At 36.3% G+C, this 25,167-nt stretch overlaps 1 protein-coding gene across 1 annotated transcript in view; it reads right to left on the bottom strand.

Moving 5' to 3' along the window:
* Window positions 1–3,148: 3,148 nt before the first annotated feature.
* LOC121375502 (SMC5-SMC6 complex localization factor protein 1-like) overlaps window positions 3,149–25,167 on the bottom strand; it is a 41,938-nt gene continuing 19,919 nt past the window's right edge. The window contains exons 6-22 of the mRNA XM_041502982.1: window positions 17,835–18,348; window positions 17,022–17,170; window positions 16,543–16,599; window positions 15,559–15,735; window positions 13,513–13,685; window positions 12,456–12,563; window positions 11,662–11,830; window positions 11,069–11,210; window positions 10,522–10,604; window positions 9,620–9,694; window positions 8,339–8,424; window positions 7,765–7,916; window positions 7,228–7,299; window positions 6,416–6,550; window positions 5,741–5,857; window positions 5,121–5,279; window positions 3,149–4,740 (exon numbers count right to left, since the gene is read on the bottom strand). Of these exons, the coding sequence (XP_041358916.1) occupies window positions 3,938–4,740; window positions 5,121–5,279; window positions 5,741–5,857; window positions 6,416–6,550; window positions 7,228–7,299; window positions 7,765–7,916; window positions 8,339–8,424; window positions 9,620–9,694; window positions 10,522–10,604; window positions 11,069–11,210; window positions 11,662–11,830; window positions 12,456–12,563; window positions 13,513–13,685; window positions 15,559–15,735; window positions 16,543–16,599; window positions 17,022–17,170; window positions 17,835–18,348 (3,171 nt within the window). The 3' untranslated portion in view covers window positions 3,149–3,937. The remainder of the gene's footprint in view (window positions 4,741–5,120; window positions 5,280–5,740; window positions 5,858–6,415; window positions 6,551–7,227; window positions 7,300–7,764; window positions 7,917–8,338; window positions 8,425–9,619; window positions 9,695–10,521; window positions 10,605–11,068; window positions 11,211–11,661; window positions 11,831–12,455; window positions 12,564–13,512; window positions 13,686–15,558; window positions 15,736–16,542; window positions 16,600–17,021; window positions 17,171–17,834; window positions 18,349–25,167) is intronic.

Below are 25,167 nucleotides of genomic sequence, written 5' to 3'. Positions count from 1 at the left end.
GCAATCTGAGCAGTCCACGATCTGTTGGCAGGCGTCAACGTCGACCAGGCTTCCCCTGGGTCCGAGCTGGAGGACCGGATGGTCGTCTGTCCGGAAACCGTCGAGAAGGTTGACCTCGAAAGGAACCTTAGATGGTGGTTGTGGAGTGAATGTAGACTTTCGCTTCGTGGATTCCAACGTCGAAATAAGTTGCAACGCTTTGACAGTTGCTGTCGACTGTTGGTCCTTATCATTGGCCTTCACCACATCAGAAACCTTGCCTGCAAACAGCTTCGTTGCGGACCACGGTTGAGCTAACAGCTCCTTCTTATGCTGGAAATCCAAAGTGGACTTTTTCAGATAAGCCTGGCGACGGTATTGCATCAACATCGAAGTCACCGAAGACGTCAGGAAAGCTAGCATCTGCGCCGATTGCTGAAACAGCGCGTAGCACAGTGCATCTTTTGCCTGGGTGGCCATCGCAGCAAGGAAAACGTCCAAGTAAGATAACACAAACAAGCAACGTCTCTGGGCAGTATCCATGGCTTGTACTTGTTTGTCCGTCAAATCCACAGCTGACGACTTCCCAAGACGGTGAACATCTTCATCTCCATCTGTAAAGGGCATGTCAAACACTGGATACATACGGTGATTCCAAGACGGGAAGGCGACGAAGGACGCTGTGTCTTTACAGGTGCGGTCTAAATCTGTCGCCACCTCGGATACGAGTGTACCGGCTGCCAAGGAACGGATCACCACATCTTCCGGAGGGACATCAGTCGCTATCATCGGTGTCGGTCCCTTCTTGGACGGCGTTGGTGGATGTGGCAAGGACGGCAACATGTCATAGACGGCCGCCAAGCAATCCCTCATAGTCATATGGTCAGGAGAGTCAGGCTCATCAAGGATAGAAACCGCTGTAGGCTCTGCATCTCCAAAGTCTCGAAGCACTCGAGCACAGGCTAATCGATCCGCCGAAACAGAAGCCACTGGTGAACCGGACCGTGGACGGTCCCGTCGAGAACCCTCGGAAGCCTCCATAGAAGGTCTGCGCTGCCGATCCACGGAACCCGTAGGGAGCCGTGCAGGTCGTGGGGAACGGCTACGGTCCCAGCTCCGGTCCCGGCTCCGCTGCGCAATATACCAACAATTCATGTAAATCAACGCTTGAAAAGTCAAACGAAATATGCGAAAAGACATACAAAAGGTCACGAAAACGAAGGTGAAAGACATTTCACCCAAATACAAATACAAAACCAAAGGTCTTATAAAAAAAGTTGACTCCAAACAGAGCCAAGCAAAAGAACGTCCAGACCCTTTAGCGAAGAGAAAAAGAAGGAAGTTACAGTCATGTGACCGGAACTAGAGAGCAGTATGCAGTAGAAGAATTTAGGCCATCCCATTGGCTGTTGGGATGTTCGGACCAGACCACTTGCGTGGGGGGGCGGTGCCCTTGTTTGAGGACAGGTAATGGCTATAGAAAATAGCTTTGGCCCAAGTTGTTATATAACAAGATATATTTATAGTTGTAGCAAATTGCTGAAAAGCAAAAAGCAAATCCAAAAAAAAATTAAATTAAAATAATAATAATAATAGCAGTACAACAGTAAATATATTTAAAAAATGAGAAAAAAAGTCTATTACAAAATTTTATATATTTTTCATTATTTTCAATAAAGCAAAAACAAAATGTCAAAAACGTTTTAAGTTTCTTAAAAAATATTTATTAAAAATAAAATTCCATTAAAAATGAGACTAGAATCTCTTGTATTTACATTTTTTAAATAAAAAATAAAATTCCATTTACATGTAGTACTTTAATTTCCCACTATAAAACACATCAGATATTCAGTTTCTGGACAACCATTATTTAAAATAAAATGTGAAAAGTAAAAACCAAGAGAACACTAATCATCAAAACAAAGAATAAACATTCTCTATGAGACCAGTTACAAAATTGGCACATGCTGAAATGACAATTTAAAAAACAAAGTCATGACATGTGCCAAGGTATATAAATATTACATCAGTGTTATATATGTATATGTATGTCAAAATCAGCTTTTACCCCGCTTGAAGAATATTCCATAAAAAAGTAAAATGGTGACAGCAAAAACTTGCATGCATTTTGTCCTACCAGCAAAATCAAAACAGGTGACTTGGTTACAATCTAGTATGTATAATCTGTATCATTGTAATGAATGTTTCACGATTTCTGTCTGAACTAAATGTGGGAAAAACCTAATGATAATTAAAGGCATGGGAGTAATTTATCATAGTTGTTAACTACATAGTTTGGACTTAGATTAACAAGTACAGACCAAGCATATCGAAGAATGGCGGATAATTTAGAGAGGTGGAGTCAAACAAACAGAAAATATTTTTTTATTCTCTTCAGATCAACTGTAATCTTACATTTTTAGTGGACACATAAAATTGGATACAATTTACCATATTAGGAAAACTAAAAGCAGGACATCATTTCAAAAATGTAGGTATCTAATAGTCAGTTTTCATAATTACCTAGGACACACCTAGGTACCAAAGTTCTTCAGGTACATGAATTGTATTTGTGTGATCAGTGCAGACTCTAGATTTCACATAGATCATAATTTCCAGTAGTGTGCTGGCAAAATCACGGACCCAAAATCTGTTACTCATTATAATGTAACATAATCCCCCATTACAATGATTACATAAATTTGAAATCCTGAGGCTTGCAATGGGTAACCTAATTATAACTATTGATCTAGGCCTTGTTCCACAAAGCAATTTTGGCACTAACATCATCTTAAGTACATAAAGTAGTTATGCATTTTAGGTGATATTAGCGCTAAGATCGCTGCATGAAATGTGGCAGAAATGACGCTAAACAAACTGATTTTGCAAAATTATTGTAGTTTTCAAGAGCCCAAAACCAGTAAAAAAAAAGTTTTGAAATACAGTAGAATCTCGAAGGGTCGAACTCCTAAAGTAATAAACCCCAATAATCTGATGTGAAAATAAAAATTTAATATTTTGCTCATTTATTTTATATTTCTCGCTCCAGACAGTGCACCACAACTGGTACTTGGTAAGGTCATGGTATGTGCTATCCTGTCTATGGGATGGTGCACATAAAAGATCCCTTGCTGCTAATCGAAAAGAGTAGCCCATGAAGTGGCGACAGTGGGTTTCCTCCCTCAATATCTGTGCAGTCCTCAACTATATGTCAATGCCATATAACCGTAAATAAAATGTGCTGAGTGTGTTGTTAAATAAAACATTTCCTTCCTTCCTTTTATTTTATGATTCAAGGGAGAATTCTTCAAGTCTGTTTTAATAACAAAAGCAAATTGTGAAATAGTAAGAAGAATTTTGTGTAAAAATAGTTTGTTCATTTTCAAAGAACTCTAAAAATATAACTGTCTAAAATTATAGCATTTTAATATATGATCTTTCAGTTTACAAGAGGTCCATGGACCTAAATGGTCACCTGAGTAGATTGTTGACGGAACCTACCAAACTAAAGGAGTGTAAGACACCCAATTTTCATTGGGATGTCAGAATGACCAAATTCATGACTTTGTTTCTCTATGGGTCAAGGAAGCTTCCCACCAAATGTACCTGGAAATGGTCTAGTACCAGTAGTTGTGAAGAAATTAGTTTAAATTAACTTCTCTATATAACTAATAAACTTCACCCTTCCCGAGAACAGATGGGAAACCCAACATTAATGAAATTCATACAGAAAATTTCCCCCTTTTGCACCCTTCAGGTGAGAAGTTGAAAATGCAAAAAAGTTTACACACAATGCCCTTTGGACAATTGGTGAAAACAGGCTCAGTTAACCTAATACAATTATTAATACTTCTAATATTAAATATATTTCACTGTATGATTTCAAATTCTGTCTTATATATTAATATCAAAATAGCAAACTGTTTTCTTCATCATCACCCAATAATTTTCATTTCTTTCAAATACAACTAAGAGAAACATTCAAACAAGCAAGTTTTGACTCCAGTGTTTTGAAATCCTCCTTATTTGTTATTCTCTGCAGATGAGTTTCAAAATGCTTTAGGTGGTGCTTCATCTTTCTGAGGTGATGGAAGTCCCCTCGGGTTTCATCTCTAGGCTGCAGTTTACCTGCAGTCTCGTCTTTAGATTTCCCAGACGTCTCTGGGAGGATATTTGCTTCCATTTGCCGAAGAGCTCTGACTTCGCGCTTAATTATTAGTCTGTGCGACTGCCTGCACATCACCTGTACTCCGTTTTGACTGTTCTTAAGTTTAAGCCTTACTGGATTCAAAGGTTCACGTTTGATTTGTATCATTCCTTGTTTACTGAAGCTAGACCCATTATTTTCAACCCAACAGTGCTTCACCGTATGCGAGTTCAACACTTTTACAATACATTTCTGTTTCAAATTTTGCAACTTCACAACTTTTTCAGCATCATTCTGACTCTGGCTTTTAGAGCTGGGAAGATTCTCAACATCATTCTGTCTCAGGTTCTGTGAAATCTGACTGGACTCTTGACTCGAATCTTCTGTGAGAGCAGCAAAGGAAGAGTTTTTCTTGGGAGTTCTGGAGTTGTATTTGAGCAGCAGACCTGTTGCAATTATGTAGGAATCCAAGAGAAACATGACCAGTGTGACATATTTCATGCAGTCCTTGGCACAGACTTTCACTGTGCCATCTTCTGTGTTCAGAACTTGTTCATACAGAAAGTCGGGTGGAATGTAGCTCGTTCGATGTGAGCCTGTTGAACGCTGCGAGTCTGAAAATATAAACAAATATTTATTCATCAAAAATGAGCTCAAATGTTTTACATCTCATTTCTCTCCAGTTTAAATGAAATTCCAAATAACATTTTCCTTGTTCTGGGGTTGCATCCATTAGGTTGGGTGTAATGTCTGTGTGTGTTTGTGTATGCTATCATTTGGTAAACATTCGCTTATAGAATATAAAAGTACTCCGTCAGAAAAATAAAAATGACCTCAATCTTTCCCTGGGGTCATATTTACTAGTCTTTTCTTTTAGTACAATTATCATCAAGGACGAAAATGTTGATTAAAGTGAGGAAAATTTGAATGTTTTGAATAGCAGTGGATTACTGAGCTTTTTTTCAAAGAAAGATAAGGATAGAATATATTTTACCTTGAGACAATGCCTGCTCTTGAGAAGACGCCAGCTCCTGGGAGTTACTGACAAACATCTCCTGTAAAGTAGCACTCAATAAGTTCTTCATCTCGATCGTCTGAGCCAGATCCACCGGGTAAAGACCTTGTTCAGTTTTCGCTTTCAGCAGTCGGATACCTGATCAGTTAAACAAAATTAATTTTTTGTTTAAATGGAAAATAAAGTTTTACAACATGTTAATGAACAGCTATTAGATGTTAAACCCATTACAGTCATATATTACTCAGCAGCAAATGATCTTTTATGCATTTAGAACTAAATATTACAGTCCTTAATATAATATACCAATTAGCTTTTAACATACCAATCACAGAAAACTGCTTAACAAATCATTTGTAAGTTGGTGATACTTTCATGAACCTCATAAATCCACATTCAGCAAGAAAAATCCATTCATGGAGGGATACTCTACTTTATTACAGCAGGAGATATGTAGCAATCTTCTAAATAAAAAATGATGGAATTTCACACTTCTCTTAAAAAGAATAAACTTATATATTTGTTAATCACTGGATTTTTTTAAGCAGGGGCATAAAACTTAACTATGATCCGTAGTTGATAGCAATAATCACACTCACCCCCATATTTGAGCAGCATTCGGCACACATCCACTTTATTATTGTTGACAGCATCGTGTAGAGGAGTAATTCCATCAGGTGTGCTTAAGAGAAAATCTACTTTCGGACACTTGTTATCTGCAACAAAACACACAAATAATTATATTTGTAAACTGATGGCGAGTGTGTTCTGTATTGTGATTGGTTAATTACATTCTTTTTCCGGGATCAAATAGACAATAACACCCGGAAAGCTAATGACGTCATTAGCAATTGGAACAGGCGAAGTTACAGTTAGAATGTAGCCAGACAATATGTAGCCAGACAATACCAAATATACAGTTAGTTCCGTTGAAAAACGATCCAGTTTACAATTGACATAATCATACTGAGTTTTTAGATTTGCAGGTGTTATTGTCTATTTGATGCCCACAAATAGTAAATGTTTACATGAAATGCTCCTGCTGGTAGATGTTTGTGCAGATTTCCCTGCACTTTAGTTGATAGAGTATGACTGAAAATCACTCAATGGTTTTTTATTTTTTTATTTTTTTATCTCACTTTATTTTATTTTAAAAATCTTTAAAAAAAATTAAAACCTATACTGAGCCAATTAGCTGAAAATTAAATGCCTACAAATCAGATCAAAAATAGGCATGTAATGAGAAAACTAGCTACAATAAAATCTACACCAACCATTATTGAAGTAACTGTCCACTGTTTTAGCAGGCACAAATTTCAACAGCATTTCGACACATTCAAGGTGACCATGGTTACAAGCTTCATGCAGTGGTGTCCATCCAGCATAATCTTGCACATTGACATCAACACCTGTAAAAACAACCCAACAAATACAACATTTTAGGGAGCCTGTTTATTCATCACAACAGTAGATTTCAGAAAGGAGTGGTTTCTGTATTGGGGAAATTTACACTTTTTTAATAGGATTTTACTTAATACAGATTTCTGAAAAATTAAAATTTTAGTAAACCATTTATTGGTTATAATTTTTTTTTTTTTACAGGTAACCCATGTATATGATGATGTCCTAAATTTAATGCACAAACAAACAATATGTGACACAAATTAAGACATGCACTTTGCCTGTGCATTCAACATGCATTGCATGATGATTAAAGTCTAGACTGGAGAAAACTTGGTAGCCCTGGGCTTTCTGGAAGATTATAGCCAATCGACAGTTGAGGTCTTCGGACCAAATCGGCTGTTGAGATCTTCAGACCAGTCAAAAAAAAATAATAATAATGTTTGATTTAATAACACACTCAACACATTTTATTTATTTATTTATATGGCATCAAACATATGGTTAAAAATCCCATGCTTCGACTGGGATCTGAACCCAGTACCTACCAGCCTGTAGACTGATGGCCTAACCACGATGCCACCGAGGCTGGTCATATCATAACTTAAGAGGTTAGGTAAGTATAAAGAAATAGAGTACCGTAACTTGTTTTTCCTCTAGGTGCTAATGTGATTAAATTTTGTACCTGGGATCTGCAGCAGCTGACGGAGTGCGTGTGTGTCATTCCTTATACATGCAAGATGGAACAATGACTCGCCTAGGAAACAAGATACTCAATATATATTGATTTACAAATATAAACCAATGTGAATAAAATAAAACAGAGAAATAATCTAATAAAAAACTAGTTTACAAAACAGACAATTTTCCAAAATGGCATTAATGCTCAGTTTCAAATAATGGGTGTTTAAAACTCAAACTCAAAAGGCCAAATGTGCTGATTTTTATAATTTATTTAAGTCAAACTTGATCTGTAACAGTACATGATAAAGCTATACAAAAAAATTCCGCTCAATATCTCAAGGTATTGTGAAAAAACCCATCCGGAAAACTATATGTGGGACAGACGGATGGACAGACAGCCAGACAGCCAGACAGAAGGACCGAGATGAAACTTATAGTCCCTTCTGGTTAGACCGGTAGGGAACTAATAAAGATATATATAACTGAAAGGAAAAGATGAAAAGAAACATACATGCCATAAAACATACTGATTACATACCCTTTGAGTTTCTTTTGTTGACTTTATTAACAAGCTTTTTCATGGTGGTTTTTGATTGCTTTGAAGAAGCCGTAAACACTTCAACAGTTTTTAACTCTGATTCTCTTCCCTCTACAGTCTGTGTTGCAGTACTTCTCGTGGAATGTGATGTCCTGTCAAAGGAATTAGAATTACAAAAGAGGAACATTAAAAACAAGTTTGTTTCACGTTTATAGTGCTCAAGCTTTATGCTATTTGTGGTTGTTCTGTCCTCTTGGCTAACCATAATAAATATCATTTACTAAGGCAAAATAAAGAGACAACCACAGTTTATAGTCAAAGGATATTGACACAGTAAGATAATTAAAATATTAGAACGATCAGAAACACGTTTAATATACAGCCACTAATATTTTATGCAGAAAAATATATTTGATATGTAATTAGTCGTCAAAAAATGTCTGTTAGTCGATAACATCTTAAAAATTGCAGCAAACTCAGGAATGTCCCTTTAATGTTGTCTATTCCATCTATCACATTCATTAGCATATTAATCCCAAGTTATAATTACCCTATTTCTTTGGTACTTACATACCTTGGTTCTACAGTACGGTCTATCTGAGATGCTGGTTTTCCCTTCTGTAGTACCAATCTTGGCAAGAGGAAAAAATACTGAGTGACCTGCAGCAAAAACAACGAAGTATCTTACACACACATATATGTTCAAGAAAGCAGGACACATCACCTGGAGAAAGGTCTTTAAATTCGGTTCGTATCATAGCTCTCAGTGGCATGTAGCATTTCAGTAGCGAGACATTTATATACTTGTGGATAAAAGTTTCTTACCCACTGGAGACAGGGTTATCCACCTTTTGCACGGTGCTAGAAAAATCTGTCTGACCCTAGGGCTAGATAAATCTGTTTGACCTGAGGGCTAGACGATTTCTACATACATGGTACGTCATAACTCATGTTTTACGACGACTGATGTCATAACTCATGGTTTTTAAAATTCTGTTTGCCATTTCATGTTGTATCAGTTTTAAAAATATTTTTAAAAATTAATATTTTTAACTTTATATTTATTATTAAGTTGTTGCATTTTTATGTCGTTGCATAAGTTGGAATATATTTTTCAGCATATGATTAAATGAGTTTGTTTGTAGGTGAAATGTTTACGAATCGTTCAACAATAAACAAACCGTACGTAGCTTACCAAATTAATGTTCCATTACTGTAATTAAATGAGCAAGAAAAAGAATCAATCACCATTGTGAGGTATAGATAAGGCAATTCCAACCCTCGGGACAAAATGTTTTTGTAAGGGCCGAGGTTTACAAAAAACGTTTTGTCTCTCGGGTTGGAATTGCCTTATCTATATCTCACAACGGTGATAGATTCTATTATTCTGTGCACAAATAAAATTATCAGAAACCTAAGCTTGTAAATGGTTGAAATTTGATAACAATGATGTCATTAACACAACTGTCTACGTTTATGAATGACCAAAAATAATTATTAAAAACAATTTGATTTCTCCTTTGCTACAATTAAATTTATATACCATGTGCAATACATGTAGGCTTTCTGCCAAAAAATAATTTGAGGGTAAATAATAAAAACAAAAGTTTAAACAGACCATAAGTGCCCCTAATAGGTGATTATGGGTTTGAAATATTCTCAAATTGGACACTGCATTTCATGCACTTTGCCAAATTTTAAACAACAGTTCTCTTATTATAATCTACCTAAAAAGTATTAAAAAATATCCATCAATTTTCAAGATTTCAGGGTACATAATTTTATCCTCTGTACCCTCTGGCAGAAAACATGACATGCACAGTAACTGTTTTCTGTAAGACTAAGAATTATTTACAATTTTGGCAAGTGATATCTGCTGTCCATCCAGTTTGTCTAAGAGAAGATAATCATCAAAGGACCCAAGAAGAATCTGTGGGAAAACAATTTAAAAGGTGTAAAAAAAAAAGGAAATAAATTTAATAAAATACAGCATTGTAAAAACCATATGCAACAAAGAAATGGTTATAGAATACAACAATATGGTTTATTTACCATGTTTTAACAATAGAAAAAAATACACCTATCTAGTTATTAACATAAAAGCATTAACAAGATTCATCCATCAATGTTGGGTGGTGTATGCACCAAAATATTAGTAATATATTTCCACAAACTAAGCAAACAAGCTAAAGTATTGCATAACCAATTAGGATTGTCTATTATTTCTTTCATCTGTGTGTTTGTGGATGATTTCTTTTTCCATCCCAGATGAATGTAAAACAAAAACCAGATAATACTTATAATTTAATTTGAAACATACTTACTAACAATAACAACACTAAAAGTTCACATTTCATTTTGTATTATTTATTGGTTTTTAAACAATAACGCTCAGTAAGATAAAGTCCCAATATAAAGTGATGTCAACAGATATGATGTTCCCAGACAACGTTATTTTTTACGTTCATTGAGAAATGAACAAACTTGCATGCTATAGCTGGACCAATAGGATGATGTTAAATTGTAATGAATGTAACAGAAATTTAATTATTAAACATTAATAAGCCAGATTAGTCTATTTCTAACTTGACGTTTATGCTTATATCCAATTAGGGTTCAAACATTCTGTCTTCAGTACTTATCTCAGCTATCCGTGTTGTCCTTTTAGGACAAGGGTTAAAGGTTAGTTACTAAAACTCATTTGCTGTGGGAAAAGTCTAGCTGTCCTACAAATCCTCAGAAAGAACAGAAATGTACCTGGCACACCCTGAGACACAACCAAGAAGGCTGAAGATGTCTTAGTATCACCTGCAATGTCTGCACTTCATCAATACACGATGCTGGAAATTAAACCAAATTTTTATCAAAGCTAGAAATATTTCTGAATTAATCCATGTTCCCTACAGGAATTCCCTACCAAATTCACAAAATATCAAATATCAAATCAATACATCAAATATCAAACTCAAAATGTGTACAGGGAACATTGTTTCCATCATTTGTACAAAGACATAAGCCAAAAATTACATACCTTTTGCACTATGCAGTGTGAAGATGGGGTGCAAAGGTCATAAAATTATTGTAATAAATTTCACGCATCAATGCACAAGGTAAAATATTCTCCATCCAATATGGCCATGTAAGTTTCATCAGTTTGAATAATTGTATAAACTAGTTTGTGATAATTTAATGGCACATACCACTTTTATTTAATATTTAGATTTCTAAATGACAATAAATAAAACAAAAACAACAGTTTTTAATAATTATATATACTAGTATATATGATTAGTATTATTAATACCACTGAGTTTTCTTGCAAGTTCGAACACAAACGCCATTCTCCGATCTCCTTCTACAATGTCGGAAAATGCACCTCTGTCAGCCAAATGACAACACTGGGCTGTCATTGAAACCAAACTGAGAAGTAATTCCAAAACATGATGCTGAAATAGTAAGTGTGGGAAGTATAATAAGTGTGATGATGTTTGTTAGGGAGGTGCAACTTCAATGAGCTTGACAACAGCAATGTATAAACCACATTTACCCTTTTAATGTCTCTTATTTGATTAGTAGAAAATTCATAAAAAGAATAATTGGTTCATATATATATATATATATATATAAATAAAAAATTTAACTAATAATATGAAGAATTTAAATGCATTTAGCATTTATAAAGTAATGAAAGTGATTTTCATGTACAAAATATTTTCACACTTTTATTGATACAGCCATCTTGCAGTACAATAAGCATTCTCAACTTCTTGTAACCAATAAGACACTCACACACAATGGATAACTACAAAACTGGGTTGATTAACAGCAAAACAAATGCAACACAGTGATTTTAACCAACATTCTCGACATCAATGGATTAAACTAAATAATATTTACCTTATTAACAAATGGCACATTCAGCAAGAGACATTCCTGAAGATGATCGAGCAAGGCTCGTGTCCGACTGTTGGGGGCAATATTGAAGCTGGGTGACCACAAAACCTGAACCAGCATACAGGAAACAAGACTGCCCTTGGAGAGTCTGGTATGATCACTGCTTTCATTTCTGTAGGAACAAGAAGTAAGAGACATGTACTAATCACAAAATGCTAAAAGATTTACATCAGTCTTAGGACAGTAGTCAATCTCTCACAATATCATTCTTATATATTAATTCATGAGTTAAAAACAACAAGCCAGTATAGATACTCTAAAATGATTAGCTACCATAGTCAACTGAATATCTTTTTCCAAAGCTTGAAACGAAAAATTACAATATCACCATATTAAACAAATTCTGGCTACAGATTTTCGAAACTATCTTAGCACTTTATCATAAAACCATTGTAGGCTATGACATCACTATGACAAATGTCATAGTTCACCATTGGGTTTTTTTCTATATCGCAGTGCCAAGATAGCTTTTAAAATATGGGCCAGGACTCCCCTTATTATAATTTTAATAAATTTCTACTGCATGACTCTAACTGATAATATATTTTCAAAGACCATGAAATGTATTTCCAGACCTAAAATATTTACAGACACAAATGATTAGATCCACATTTCAGATACTACAATGTCCACAGTTGCATATGAATTGTTACATGTGTCCCAGTGATAACAGCATAATTTTATTTTATCTCAACAATATAAAGGATTATGTGTTGCTCTGGGAAGTTTCAACCTACAGCAAAAGTAGGTTGCTGAAGTTCCACTCAAACAGTGATGTGAGAAACTGCAGGAGCAGCTGGTAGTTCTTATTGACATCCATACACTCCACCTCGGCAACAGCATTGCTGAAAAATGCCAGACAATAAAATATTTAATCAATTTACACACAACTAAAAAATAACATGGGTAAATAAGTTCACAGTATACGAAAATGTTTTTTAATAAAGAAAAGGCAAATATCCAAAAATGAAGTACTGATATAGAAGACATTAAAGAAGTTAGTTGTCAACAGTTATCAAATTTACGTCTAGTCTAGATGGAAATCATTTCCCCTTGTTTGGAGCTTTAGCTGAACTTAACAGGTGTTTTTATATAGTATCCTTTAATAGTTTTAACCTATTGTGTTCACTAGGTAACAAATTAAACCCAAATAAAAGTCTATTAATTTATTGGGAATAATTAATGGTATTTATACAAATAAACCGTGTTACATATTACATTACTTGTTAGTGATTTAACTGATTATTACCAGTAAGTGTCTGGGTCCGATTTCTAGTTTTGTAGATTTGCAGTTTGCGTCATTAGTGCAAACGCACATTTATAAGTTGGGTTAGTGGATTTTTAAACATTATGAGACAATTTATAAAAATCAATGATCCCAGGGCTAATAGATTTTTAGTAAAATTGTACAACCTGCGAGGGGGCTAAAAAAAAAATATATATATATATAGCCACCACTCAGTGCCTTTTCTTTACATTGATTGATTTATTAATCATCGACTATTGGATGTCAAACATTTGGTAATTCTGACATATAGACTGAGAGGAAACACGCTAGAATTTTTCCATTAGTAACAAGGGATCTTTTATATGTACCATCCCACACAGGATAACACATACCACCAGTTGTGATGCACTGGCTAGAGCTAGAAATAGCCCAATGGGTCCACCGATAAGGATCGATCCTAGACCAACTGTGCAGGAGGCAAGAGTTTTATTACTGGGTTACGTCCCGGCCTTAGAAAGGTAGAGAAACACAAGTCTATAGCACACCAATACAAAGAATAACCAGACCTGATCACGTGACTGATGTAATTCCAAGCTATCTCAGCACTGCAGTCATCTTGCTGAGACTGGAACGCGGACAGATACACACTTTGCATCAGGGCAGTCGTCGGTGGATGCATATTCATTATACTCATCAGAACACCGAAAGCCTTCTGGGCAATTCGACAGTTACTGGCATTCTGACAAATACATTAATACAGCAATACATTACAGCAGCAGTAGTTGAGATTAATGAGTATTTCAATTAGAGCACATCCATTAATTAATCATTGGCTACAGAATGTCAAACATTTGATCATTTTGACATGTGGTCTTCAGAAGATACACACTACATTAGAAGCAAGTTATTTTTAATATGCACTTTCTCAGAGAGGACAGCACATACCGCAGCCTTTGATATAACAGTTGTGGAGCACTGGTTGGAACAGAAAAAAACAGCAACTGCCAACTGAGCTAAATTCCTCCCCCAGGTTTGAACTACTTTGATACATAGTCTAGATGAGAAGAAAGGAACAGCTACTACAAGTTAGGTCCACCAAATAGTTTCTTTTGTTTAATGACACCACTAGAGCACATTGATTTGTTAATTATCGGCTATTGGATGTCAAACATATCGTAATTTTGAGTCATAGAGCAAGGGATCTTTTATATGCACCATCCCACAGACAGGAAAGCAGATACCACGGCCTTTGATATACCAGTCGTGGTGCACTGGCTGGAACGAGAAATAGCCCAATGGTCCCACCGATGGGGATCGATCCTAGACCAACCGTGCATCAAGCATGCACTTTACCACTGGGCTATGTCCCGCCATTCCATCAGAGCTGCAAAGGATCTTTTAAATAGTTACCCAGACAGAGCAGCACCTACCACATTTGTTATGAGTTGTGTCACTCTGGTTGGAATGTGAAAAAAAGCAATGGGTTCAACATAAGGGATAATTCTAGGACATACAGTACCTCAGGCAACTGCTCAAACATAGCTACAGATTGCTCCTCAAATAGATGTTTGAGAATGCAAAAAGAGAAAAATCTATTAGGAAATTAAAACAATACTAGTATCACTAACCTACCCATAGAGTAACGAGAGGTGACTGAAACGTTCTTGGCCTAACAAGAAAGAAAAACGTATGCATGATGTGATTTGCATGACCGATGACTAACCATCCGGTACATAGCCAGTGAAGTAGGAATCCTGCTTGAGAGAATTCAGAACATCCTGACAAAGCTTTCATCAGGGTATGCTGTTCCATCAGGACAGTTCACCTGCTCACATGTCTGTCGCAATAACTGTATGACTATGGCTTCAAGCTTAAGTATCACCCACCATATTCTGCAGATCTAGGACCACCTGACTACCATCTATTTCATAGCCTGAAAAAGGAGTTAGCCAGCAGGCATCACGTAACTGATAATGATGTCATTTCTGTTGTTGAGGCATTCTTCGACCTGCAGGACGAATCCGTTTTTGTCAGAGGGATCCAGGCATCATTGGCAGTGTGTGAAACTCAAAGAAGACTATAACAAGTATGTCCTCGTAAGGCAGGCATTTCAATCACCTCTCATACCTCATAAAAATATACAATATACTATAGATTATAAGATATCAATGAAAGTGTAGTAGTGTTTGTATAAAGTGCTCCTACTGGCAGTTGCTAGTGGGAATTTCCCTATTAGCTCAGTTGGTAAAGTGCTGGACTCTTGTACTGAGAGTCCGTGGTTCGAATCCCCTCAGTGGAGATGATTTTTATCTGTTACATTTGGAGCCGACGTAGGGACTGGGTGTTCTTAACAAAAGAATACAATTATAACCCAGTTAGAACCTGTAACAGTTCAACTGCATGTGGCCCACAGCTCTGGGATGTAGCTTCACTTGTGGGGGGAGTATGTAGTAGTGTTGATATAAAGTTATTGTACTGGCAGTAGTTAGTGGGAATTTCCCTATTAGCTCAGTTGGTAGAGCGTTGGACTGTCGCACTGAGAGTCCGTGGTTGGAATTCCCTCAGTGGAGGTTGATTTTAATCTGTTACAAAAGTATCAGAAGAATTAGTACCTCCAGGATATTTGTTATAATGGCATGAATTGTGCGAGGTTGTGGATATTTTGTCACTGTCAGCATTGATGACGTCAGATCAAGAGCTGTAAGAAGATTTTTTTCATCCACACAGATTTCAATCAGCGATGCTAACGACTCTGGGAACTCGGTTGGTAAAATGTCTTTATTCGTAGCCTACAAAACAAGCAAAGGAAATGTTTTTATATAACGATGCACTCAACACATTTTATTTACAGTTATATGGCATCGGACATATGGTTAAGGACCACACAGATATTGAGAGAGGAAACCCGCTGTCGCCACTTCATGGGCTACTCTTTTCGATTAGCAGCAAGGGATCTTTTATATGCACCATCCCAGACAGGATAACACATACCACGGCCTTTGATATACCAGTTGTGGTGCACTGGCTGGAGCGAAAAATAGTCCAATGGGCCTACTGACGGGGATCGATCCCATACCAACCACGCATCAAGCGAACGCTTTACCGCTGGGCTACTTCCCACCCCTCACTACAAAACAAATGCAAAGTAATATTACTTCTATTAAGAAAATAAATTTAAATTACAGATACTTTTGCAATAGTTCAAGGTTCAAAAATTGAATTAAAAATAAAATAAGAGAATGTCAAGGAAATGTAGCTTTAAATAAAACAAATATATATAACAGTATATAATGGGGTTTTTTTTTTGCGAGAAGGATATCATTAGTAAAATGTGTAAAAACGAAGTCCAATCATTCTGTTTTAATCAATCTCACAAGTATTTTTTGACTCTGAACTTGGGGAAATTTGCCTTCTACATTCTGATGTTCACTGTGTGCTTATGATCAAGTTGTTTTCTGTATGTTTAAAAAAACCCAAAAAATACCATTGGGACTCTTGACCTTTTCAACATATTAAACATGTTTAATTTAAACTATATGTGGACAAATATTACCAACATGGCCCTATCTATTAGATGAAAAGGAAAACAAAGATACCTGGTTATGTGTCCATCTAACAAATGTTGGCTTCCATAATTTTTCAGGATGTCTTTTCTAAAAAATAAATTTGGAAACTCATTAAGTCTTTTTTTTTCTCCATACATTACAATTTGAATTTCAGTCTGAATGATGAAAGGAGAACATAGACATCACTAAACCTTATGGGATACACTATTTATAAAAATAAATTACATCTCAAAAGTGTAATAAAGTAATATATTTATATATACATTTAATGATCAAGTATTGCATGGTTAATGCAAAAATTAAAGCAAATTACAAACAACAGTACAATTCATTCAACTTCCAACACTATAAACAACAGTGCATTCCAACTCTCAACACTATAAACAACAGTATGTTTCATCCAACTCTCAAACAATAAACCTCCAAACACTATAAACAGTAGTCATATACCCCAGTTAAAACAAAAGTAATAATTTATAATTGCTTCATAAATGTAGTTATTACCATACCTTAATTTTTTTAGTTTGCAAGTTCTCAGGTTTAGTTTCTTCAATTTTTCTTTTTGCAGAACACCAACTTCCATTGTGTGTTGGGGTTTCATCGAGGTTCAATTTTTCCACAGGTTTCAGATTCTGAGGTGTGCAAGCATTTGAAATCACTGAAACAAGAATGGGAACACAATGTACTTGAAAACAAAATCAACACAATTCTTTGAATCTGACATTAATGAATTGCAATATAATGGTATTTACAGTACGCTAAACAAATATTCTGGAACTATTTTAATATCGACAGCAGATCACCATCACCTCTGCTTGCATTTATACAAACTCACTGGTCTGTCCATTTCAATGAAATGGTTTATTTAATGACGCACTCGTCACATTTTATTTACAGTGAGTGGAATTCTTAAGGTAGCAGTACACCAAATAAAATAGAAGTTGAGATGATTGTACATACATTCGTCTTAAAAAATTACCTAAGATTTTGGGGGTAATTTTAGCAGGTAAAGGGTTTTTTCATCTAGGTCTAAAAAATGGGATGCTTTTTGCAGGCCGCTATTTCGAGCCCCAACATGTAGGGTTGTTTTAAGAGGTCTCTCATGATTTTAGCCCTGTAACACTTCAGAAGATGAGAAATTCTAAACATATATCTGGAATATTGTCTAAAATAAAGTGGAAATTAAAAGCAGTTTGTGAAATTATCATAAAGCTTAGTGTGCATTTTGAGTCAGTGCCATTTACTTCCTGACTCTCATCTATTTTGAGCCTACCTTTAACATAACAGCTGATAAAAAGTTGGCAGAAAAAAGTACTGCATACCTGTACCATTTAGCTTTCTGTTAACAGTCACTGGTTTAACACTGAGGATGGGGTCCTGTTCAAAATCCAAACGCAACTGTGGGTGGAACTGTTGTGTTCGATTAGATGCACTACAAGATCCTGTCGACTGTGAAGGTGAAGCTCTCAATGCATCCACACAGCGTTCCTGTGGAAACTTCTTCACCGAGGAACATGGAGTCAGAGGGGCCGAGAGGCGTCTGCTTGTCTTGAAGAAATCTTCCAGTGAACTCTGAGACAGTCTGCACGGAGTCGAACTATTTGCCGACAACTTGGAGTTTAGTGGTGTTCCAGGCGTCTTTGGGCTCTCTGCTGTGATGCCTTTGTTCACGGGTTTTGTCAGTTTTATTGAAGTGTCCTTTGTTAAAAATACTGAATGTGAAGAGTCTTGGGATGAATTAATGTGGCATTCCTGGGATAAATTAAACGAAAAGTCATCATTGGTTCCAGATTTTTTAGTTTCCACAGCAAGGTAATCCATGGGATCAGAAGATATCTGAACAAAAAAAAGAAGAACTGATCAGATTCAATGATTCAGACCTTTGAAAACTGCAAACACGATCAGGCCCCATGCTTATAAACCTTAAAGTCTAGACTTTAATAAAGTCCAGACTTTAACGTCATGGCAAAGCCATTCAAATAGCATTACGTTAAAGTCTGGACTTTATTAAAGTCTAGACTTTTAAGTTTTATAAGCATGGGTCCAGTTCCTCTATGCATCGCTCATGCAAATCTAACTTTACATAACCTATAATTCATGCTTTGAGGGTATGTAATAAAAATAAAAAACAGATCATAAGTATCCATACTAGGTGGTTTTGGGTTTGAAATGTTTTGAAATTGGACATTGCATTTCATGTACTTTGACAAATTTTAAACAGCAGTCCTTTTACTATAATCTTTCTAAAAAATTATTAAAATGTGAGTACACACAAACACATATAAATGAATAGTACTTCACTCCAATAATCAAATCTTCAATCAGAAAAATAAACATAAACTAGTTGCTGAAATATGTATTCACTAGATGTAACCCATGCTCAGCACTGGAACGTTTAAATGAGAGTGTGGTGGCCTTAATGCCATGTAGATACAGCCCTCAGTAGCTGAGGCTATATACACGGCCTCCGTTAAGTGACAACTTGCATTGAATTTGTCTTTGTATGCAATAATTAGCATGATGTGTGTATAGTATAGCTGAGGCTATATACACGGCCTCCATTAAGTGACAACCTGCATTGAATTTGTCTTTGTATGCAATATTTAGCATGATGTGTGTATAGTATGGCTGAGGCTATATACACGGCCTCCGTTAAGTGACAACTTGCATTGAATTTGTCTTTGTATGCAATATTTAGCATGATGTGTGTATAGTATGGCTGAGGCTATATACACGGCCTCCGTTAAGTGACAACTTGCATTGAATTTGTCTTTGTACGCAATATTTAGCATGATGTGTGTATAGTATGGCTGAGGCTATATACACGGCCTCCGTTAAGTGACAACTTGCACTGAATTTGTCTTTGTATGCAATAAGTATGCAATATTTAGCATGATGTGTGTATAGTATGGCTGAGGCTATATACACGGCCTCCGTTAAGTGACAACTTGCATTGAATTTGTCTTTGTATGCAATATTTAGCATGATGTGTGTATAGTATGGCTGAGGCTATATACACGGCCTCCGTTAAGTGACAACTTGCATTGAATTTGTCTTTGTACGCAATATTTAGCATGATGTGTGTATAGTATGGCTGAGGCTATATACACGGCCTCCGTTAAGTGACAACTTGCATTGAATTTGTCTTTGTACGCAATATTTAGCATGATGTGTGTATAGTATGGCTGAGGCTATATACACGGCCTCCGTTAAGTGACAACTTGCATTGAATTTGTCTTTGTACGCAATAATTAGCATGATGTGTGTATAGTATGGCTGAGGCTATATACACGGCCTCCGTTAAGTGACAACTTGCACTGAATTTGTCTTTGTATGCAATAATTAGCATGATGTGTGTATAGTATGGCTGAGGCTATATACACGGCCTCCGTTAAGTGACAACTTGCACTGAATTTGTCTTTGTATGCAATAATTAGCATGATGTGTGTATAGTATGGCTGAGGCTATATACACGGCCTCCGTTAAGTGACAACTTGCATTGAATTTGTCTTTGTATGCAATAATTAGCATGATGTGTGTATAGTATGGCTGAGGCTATATACACGGCCTCCGTTAAGTGACAACTTGCATTGAATTTGTCTTTGTATGCAATATTTAGCATGATGTGTGTATAGTATGGCTGAGGCTATATACACGGCCTCCGTTAAGTGACAACTTGCATTGAATTTGTCTTTGTATGCAATATTTAGCATGATGTGTGTATAGTATGGCTGAGGCTATATACACGGCCTCCGTTAAGTGACAACTTGCATTGAATTTGTCTTTGTATGCAATATTTAGCATGATGTATGTATAGTATGGCTGAGGCTATATACACGGCCTCCGTTAAGTGACAACTTGCATTGAATTTGTCTTTACGCAATATTTAGCATGATGTGTGTATAGTATGGCTGAGGCTATATACACGGCTTCCGTTAAGTGACAACTTGCATTGAATTTGTCTTTGTACGCAATATTTAGCATGATGTTTGTATAGTATGGCTGAGGCTATATACACGGCCCTCGTTAAGTGACAACTTGCATTGAATTTGTCTTTGTACGCAATATTTAGCATGATGTGTGTATAGTATGGCTGAGGCTATATACATGGCCCAGTTAAGTGACAACTTGCATTGAATTTGTCTTTGTACGCAATATTTAGCATGATGTGTGTATAGTATGGCTGAGGCTATATATACGGCTTCCGTTAAGTGACAACTTGCATTGAATTTGTCTTTGTACGCAATATTTAGCATGATGTGTGTATAGTATGGCTGAGGCTATATACACGGCCTCCGTTAAGTGACAACTTGCATTGAATTTGTCTTTGTATGCAATAATTAGCATGATGTGTGTATAGTATGGCTGAGGCTATATACACGGCCTCCGTTAAGTGACAACTTGCACTGAATTTGTCTTTGTATGCAATAATTAGCATGATGTGTGTATAGTATGGCTGAGGCTATATACACGGCCTCCGTTAAGTGACAACTTGCACTGAATTTGTCTTTGTATGCAATAATTAGCATGATGTGTGTATAGTATGGCTGAGGCTATATACACGGCCTCCGTTAAGTGACAACTTGCATTGAATTTGTCTTTGTACGCAATATTTAGCATGATGTGTGTATAGTATGGCTGAGGCTATATACACGGCTTCCGTTAAGTGACAACTTGCATTGAATTTGTCTTTGTACGCAATATTTAGCATGATGTTTGTATAGTATGGCTGAGGCTATATACACGGCCCTCGTTAAGTGACAACTTGCATTGAATTTGTCTTTGTACGCAATATTTAGCATGATGTGTGTATAGTATGGCTGAGGCTATATACATGGCCCAGTTAAGTGACAACTTGCATTGAATTTGTCTTTGTACGCAATATTTAGCATGATGTGTGTATAGTATGGCTGAGGCTATATACACGGCTTCCGTTAAGTGACAACTTGCATTGAATTTGTCTTTGTACGCAATATTTAGCATGATGTGTGTATAGTATGGCTGAGGCTATATACACGGCCTCCGTTAAGTGACAACTTGCATTGAATTTGTCTTTGTACGCAATATTTAGCATGATGTGTGTATAGTATGGCTGAGGCTATATACACGGCCTCCGTTAAGTGACAACTTGCATTGAATTTGTCTTTGTATGCAATAATTAGCATGATGTGTGTATAGTATAGCTGAGGCTATATACACGGCCTCCATTAAGTGACAACCTGCATTGAATTTGTCTTTGTATGCAATATTTAGCATGATGTGTGTATAGTATGGCTGAGGCTATATACACGGCCTCCGTTAAGTGACAACTTGCATTGAATTTGTCTTTGTATGCAATATTTAGCATGATGTGTGTATAGTATGGCTGAGGCTATATACACGGCCTCCGTTAAGTGACAACTTGCATTGAATTTGTCTTTGTACGCAATATTTAGCATGATGTGTGTATAGTATGGCTGAGGCTATATACACGGCCTCCGTTAAGTGACAACTTGCATTGAATTTGTCTTTGTACGCAATATTTAGCATGATGTGTGTATAGTATGGCTGAGGCTATATACACGGCCTCCGTTAAGTGACAACTTGCATTGAATTTGTCTTTGTATGCAATAATTAGCATGATGTGTGTATAGTATGGCTGAGGCTATATACACGGCCTCCGTTAAGTGACAACTTGCACTGAATTTGTCTTTGTATGCAATAATTAGCATGATGTGTGTATAGTATGGCTGAGGCTATATACACGGCCTCCGTTAAGTGACAACTTGCACTGAATTTGTCTTTGTATGCAATAATTAGCATGATGTGTGTATAGTATGGCTGAGGCTATATACACGGCCTCCGTTAAGTGACAACTTGCATTGAATTTGTCTTTGTATGCAATATTTAGCATAATGTGTGTATAGTATGGCTGAGGCTATATACACGGCCTCCGTTAAGTGACAACTTGCATTGAATTTGTCTTTGTATGCAATATTTAGCATGATGTGTGTATAGTATGGTTGAGGCTATATACACGGCCTCCGTTAAGTGACAACTTGCATTGAATTTGTCTTTGTATGCAATATTTAGCATGATGTGTGTATAGTATGGCTGAGGCTATATACACGGCCTCCGTTAAGTGACAACTTGCATTGAATTTGTCTTTGTACGCAATATTTAGCATGATGTGTGTATAGTATGGCTGAGGCTATATACACGGCTTCCGTTAAGTGACAACTTGCATTGAATTTGTCTTTGTACGCAATATTTAGCATGATGTGTGTATAGTATGGCTGAGGCTATATACATGGCCCAGTTAAGTGACAACTTGCATTGAATTTGTCTTTGTACGCAATATTTAGCATGATGTGTGTATAGTATGGCTGAGGCTATATACACGGCTTCCGTTAAGTGACAACTTGCATTGAATTTGTCTTTGTACGCAATATTTAGCATGATGTGTGTATAGTATGGCTGAGGCTATATACACGGCCCCGTTAAGTGACAACTTGCATTGAATTTGTCTTTGTATGTAATATTTAGCATGATGTGTGTATAGTATGGCTGAGGCTATATACACGGCCCCGTTAAGTGACAACTTGCATTGAATTTGTCTTTGTATGTAATATTTAGCATGATGTGTGTATAGTATGGCTGAGGCTATATACACGGCCCCATTAAGTGACAACTTGCATTGAATTTGTCTTTGTATGCAATATTTAGCATGATGTGTGTATAGTATGGCTGAGGCTATATACACGGCCTCCGTTAAGTGACAACTTGCACTGAATTTGTCTTTGTATGCAATAATTAGCATGATGTGTGTATAGTATGGCTGAGGCTATATACACGGCCTCCGTTAAGTGACAACTTGCATTGAATTTGTCTTTGTACGCAATATTTAGCATGATGTGTGTATAGTATGGCTGAGGCTATATACATGGCCCCGTTAAGTGACAACTTGCATTGAATTTGTCTTTGTATGCAATATTTAGCATGATGTGTGTATAGTATGGCTGAGGCTATATACACGGCCCCATTAAGTGACAACTTGCATTGAATTTGTCTTTGTACGCAATATTTAGCATGATGTGTGTATAGTATGGCTGAGGCTATATACACGGCCCCGTTAAGTGACAACTTGCATTGAATTTGTCTTTGTATGTAATATTTAGCATGATGTGTGTATAGTATGGCTGAGGCTATATACACGGCCCCGTTAAGTGACAACTTGCATTGAATTTGTCTTTGTATGTAATATTTAGCATGATGTGTGTATAGTATGGCTGAGGCTATATACACGGCCCCGTTAAGTGACAACTTGCATTGAATTTGTCTTTGTATGCAATATTTAGCATGATGTGTGTATAGTATGGCTGAGGCTATATACACGGCCTCCGTTAAGTGACAACTTGCACTGAATTTGTCTTTGTATGCAATAATTAGCATGATGTGTGTATAGTATGGCTGAGGCTATATACACGGCCTCCGTTAAGTGACAACTTGCATTGAATTTGTCTTTGTACGCAATATTTAGCATGATGTGTGTATAGTATGGCTGAGGCTATATACATGGCCCCGTTAAGTGACAACTTGCATTGAATTTGTCTTTGTATGCAATATTTAGCATGATGTGTGTATAGTATGGCTGAGGCTATATACACGGCCCCATTAAGTGACAACTTGCATTGAATTTGTCTTTGTACGCAATATTTAGCATGATGTGTGTATAGTATGGCTGAGGCTATATACATGGCCCCGTTAAGTGACAACTTGCATTGAATTTGTCTTTGTATGCAATATTTAGCATGATGTGTGTATAGTATGGGACTTGATGCAAAAACATCCTTGCAAAGTTAAAGTTACATTCTCTGGTTACCATATTATAAAATCATGTACAAATGTGAAATACAAGCTCAAATGCACTTTTAAAAAAGTTGTGTGTGTTCGCTATGAATGGATATCGTCAAACGTCTACGCTTGATTCGTCGCCTGTGCCACCATAGCTCGGCAAAGCACAAACGACAGCCTGTTGTCAGTTTCAATTAACATGTGTGTTTGCCGATTTCAAATTGTAGGGTGCATCTCAAAAAATTCAAAGAGAAATCTTGCGCTGTACGAAGAACATTCGGTTGAGGATATGGTACTAGTCTTTAGTTAAAAGCGGTTTGATCTTGACAACGTATTATCGACAGTCGTACCTTCCTATTTCAGAATTGATATTTTATAAAGTGTTAGTAGAACTTTCAAAGTTTAGTTTGTATACTAGTAACACATTAATCATGTATATATTTTAAAAATAAAATATACTAAAGTAGACAATGAACATTTTCACTTCTTAATTTTACGTGTTAAAATTGACAAATTCAAATAAATATTATTTCATTTGGAAAGGGTAAAGTTAGGGGGGGGGGGGGGGGTTGTATAACGACATCAAAGAAAGCATATTGATTTAATAATCACCCGACCCCATACAACCGTAAATAAAATGTGTTGAGTACGTCGTTAAATAAAACATATCCTATCCTTCCTTCCATTTGCTGTAGGATGTCCAACATTTGGTAATTTTGACATATAATCTTAGAGAGCAATCGGGTGCATGTGCAGGGGGAGGGTATTGGAGGTTGAAATCCTTACTTGACCAAGCTTAAAAAAAATTGAAATGTATTTTTG

This window comes from Gigantopelta aegis, chromosome 6, assembly GCF_016097555.1.
Source record: "Gigantopelta aegis isolate Gae_Host chromosome 6, Gae_host_genome, whole genome shotgun sequence".
NCBI classification, from domain to species: Eukaryota; Metazoa; Mollusca; class Gastropoda; order Neomphalida; family Peltospiridae; genus Gigantopelta; species Gigantopelta aegis.
The sequence above is the reverse complement of the archived record's forward strand: the minus strand, read 5'-3'. Positions and strand labels throughout refer to the sequence as shown.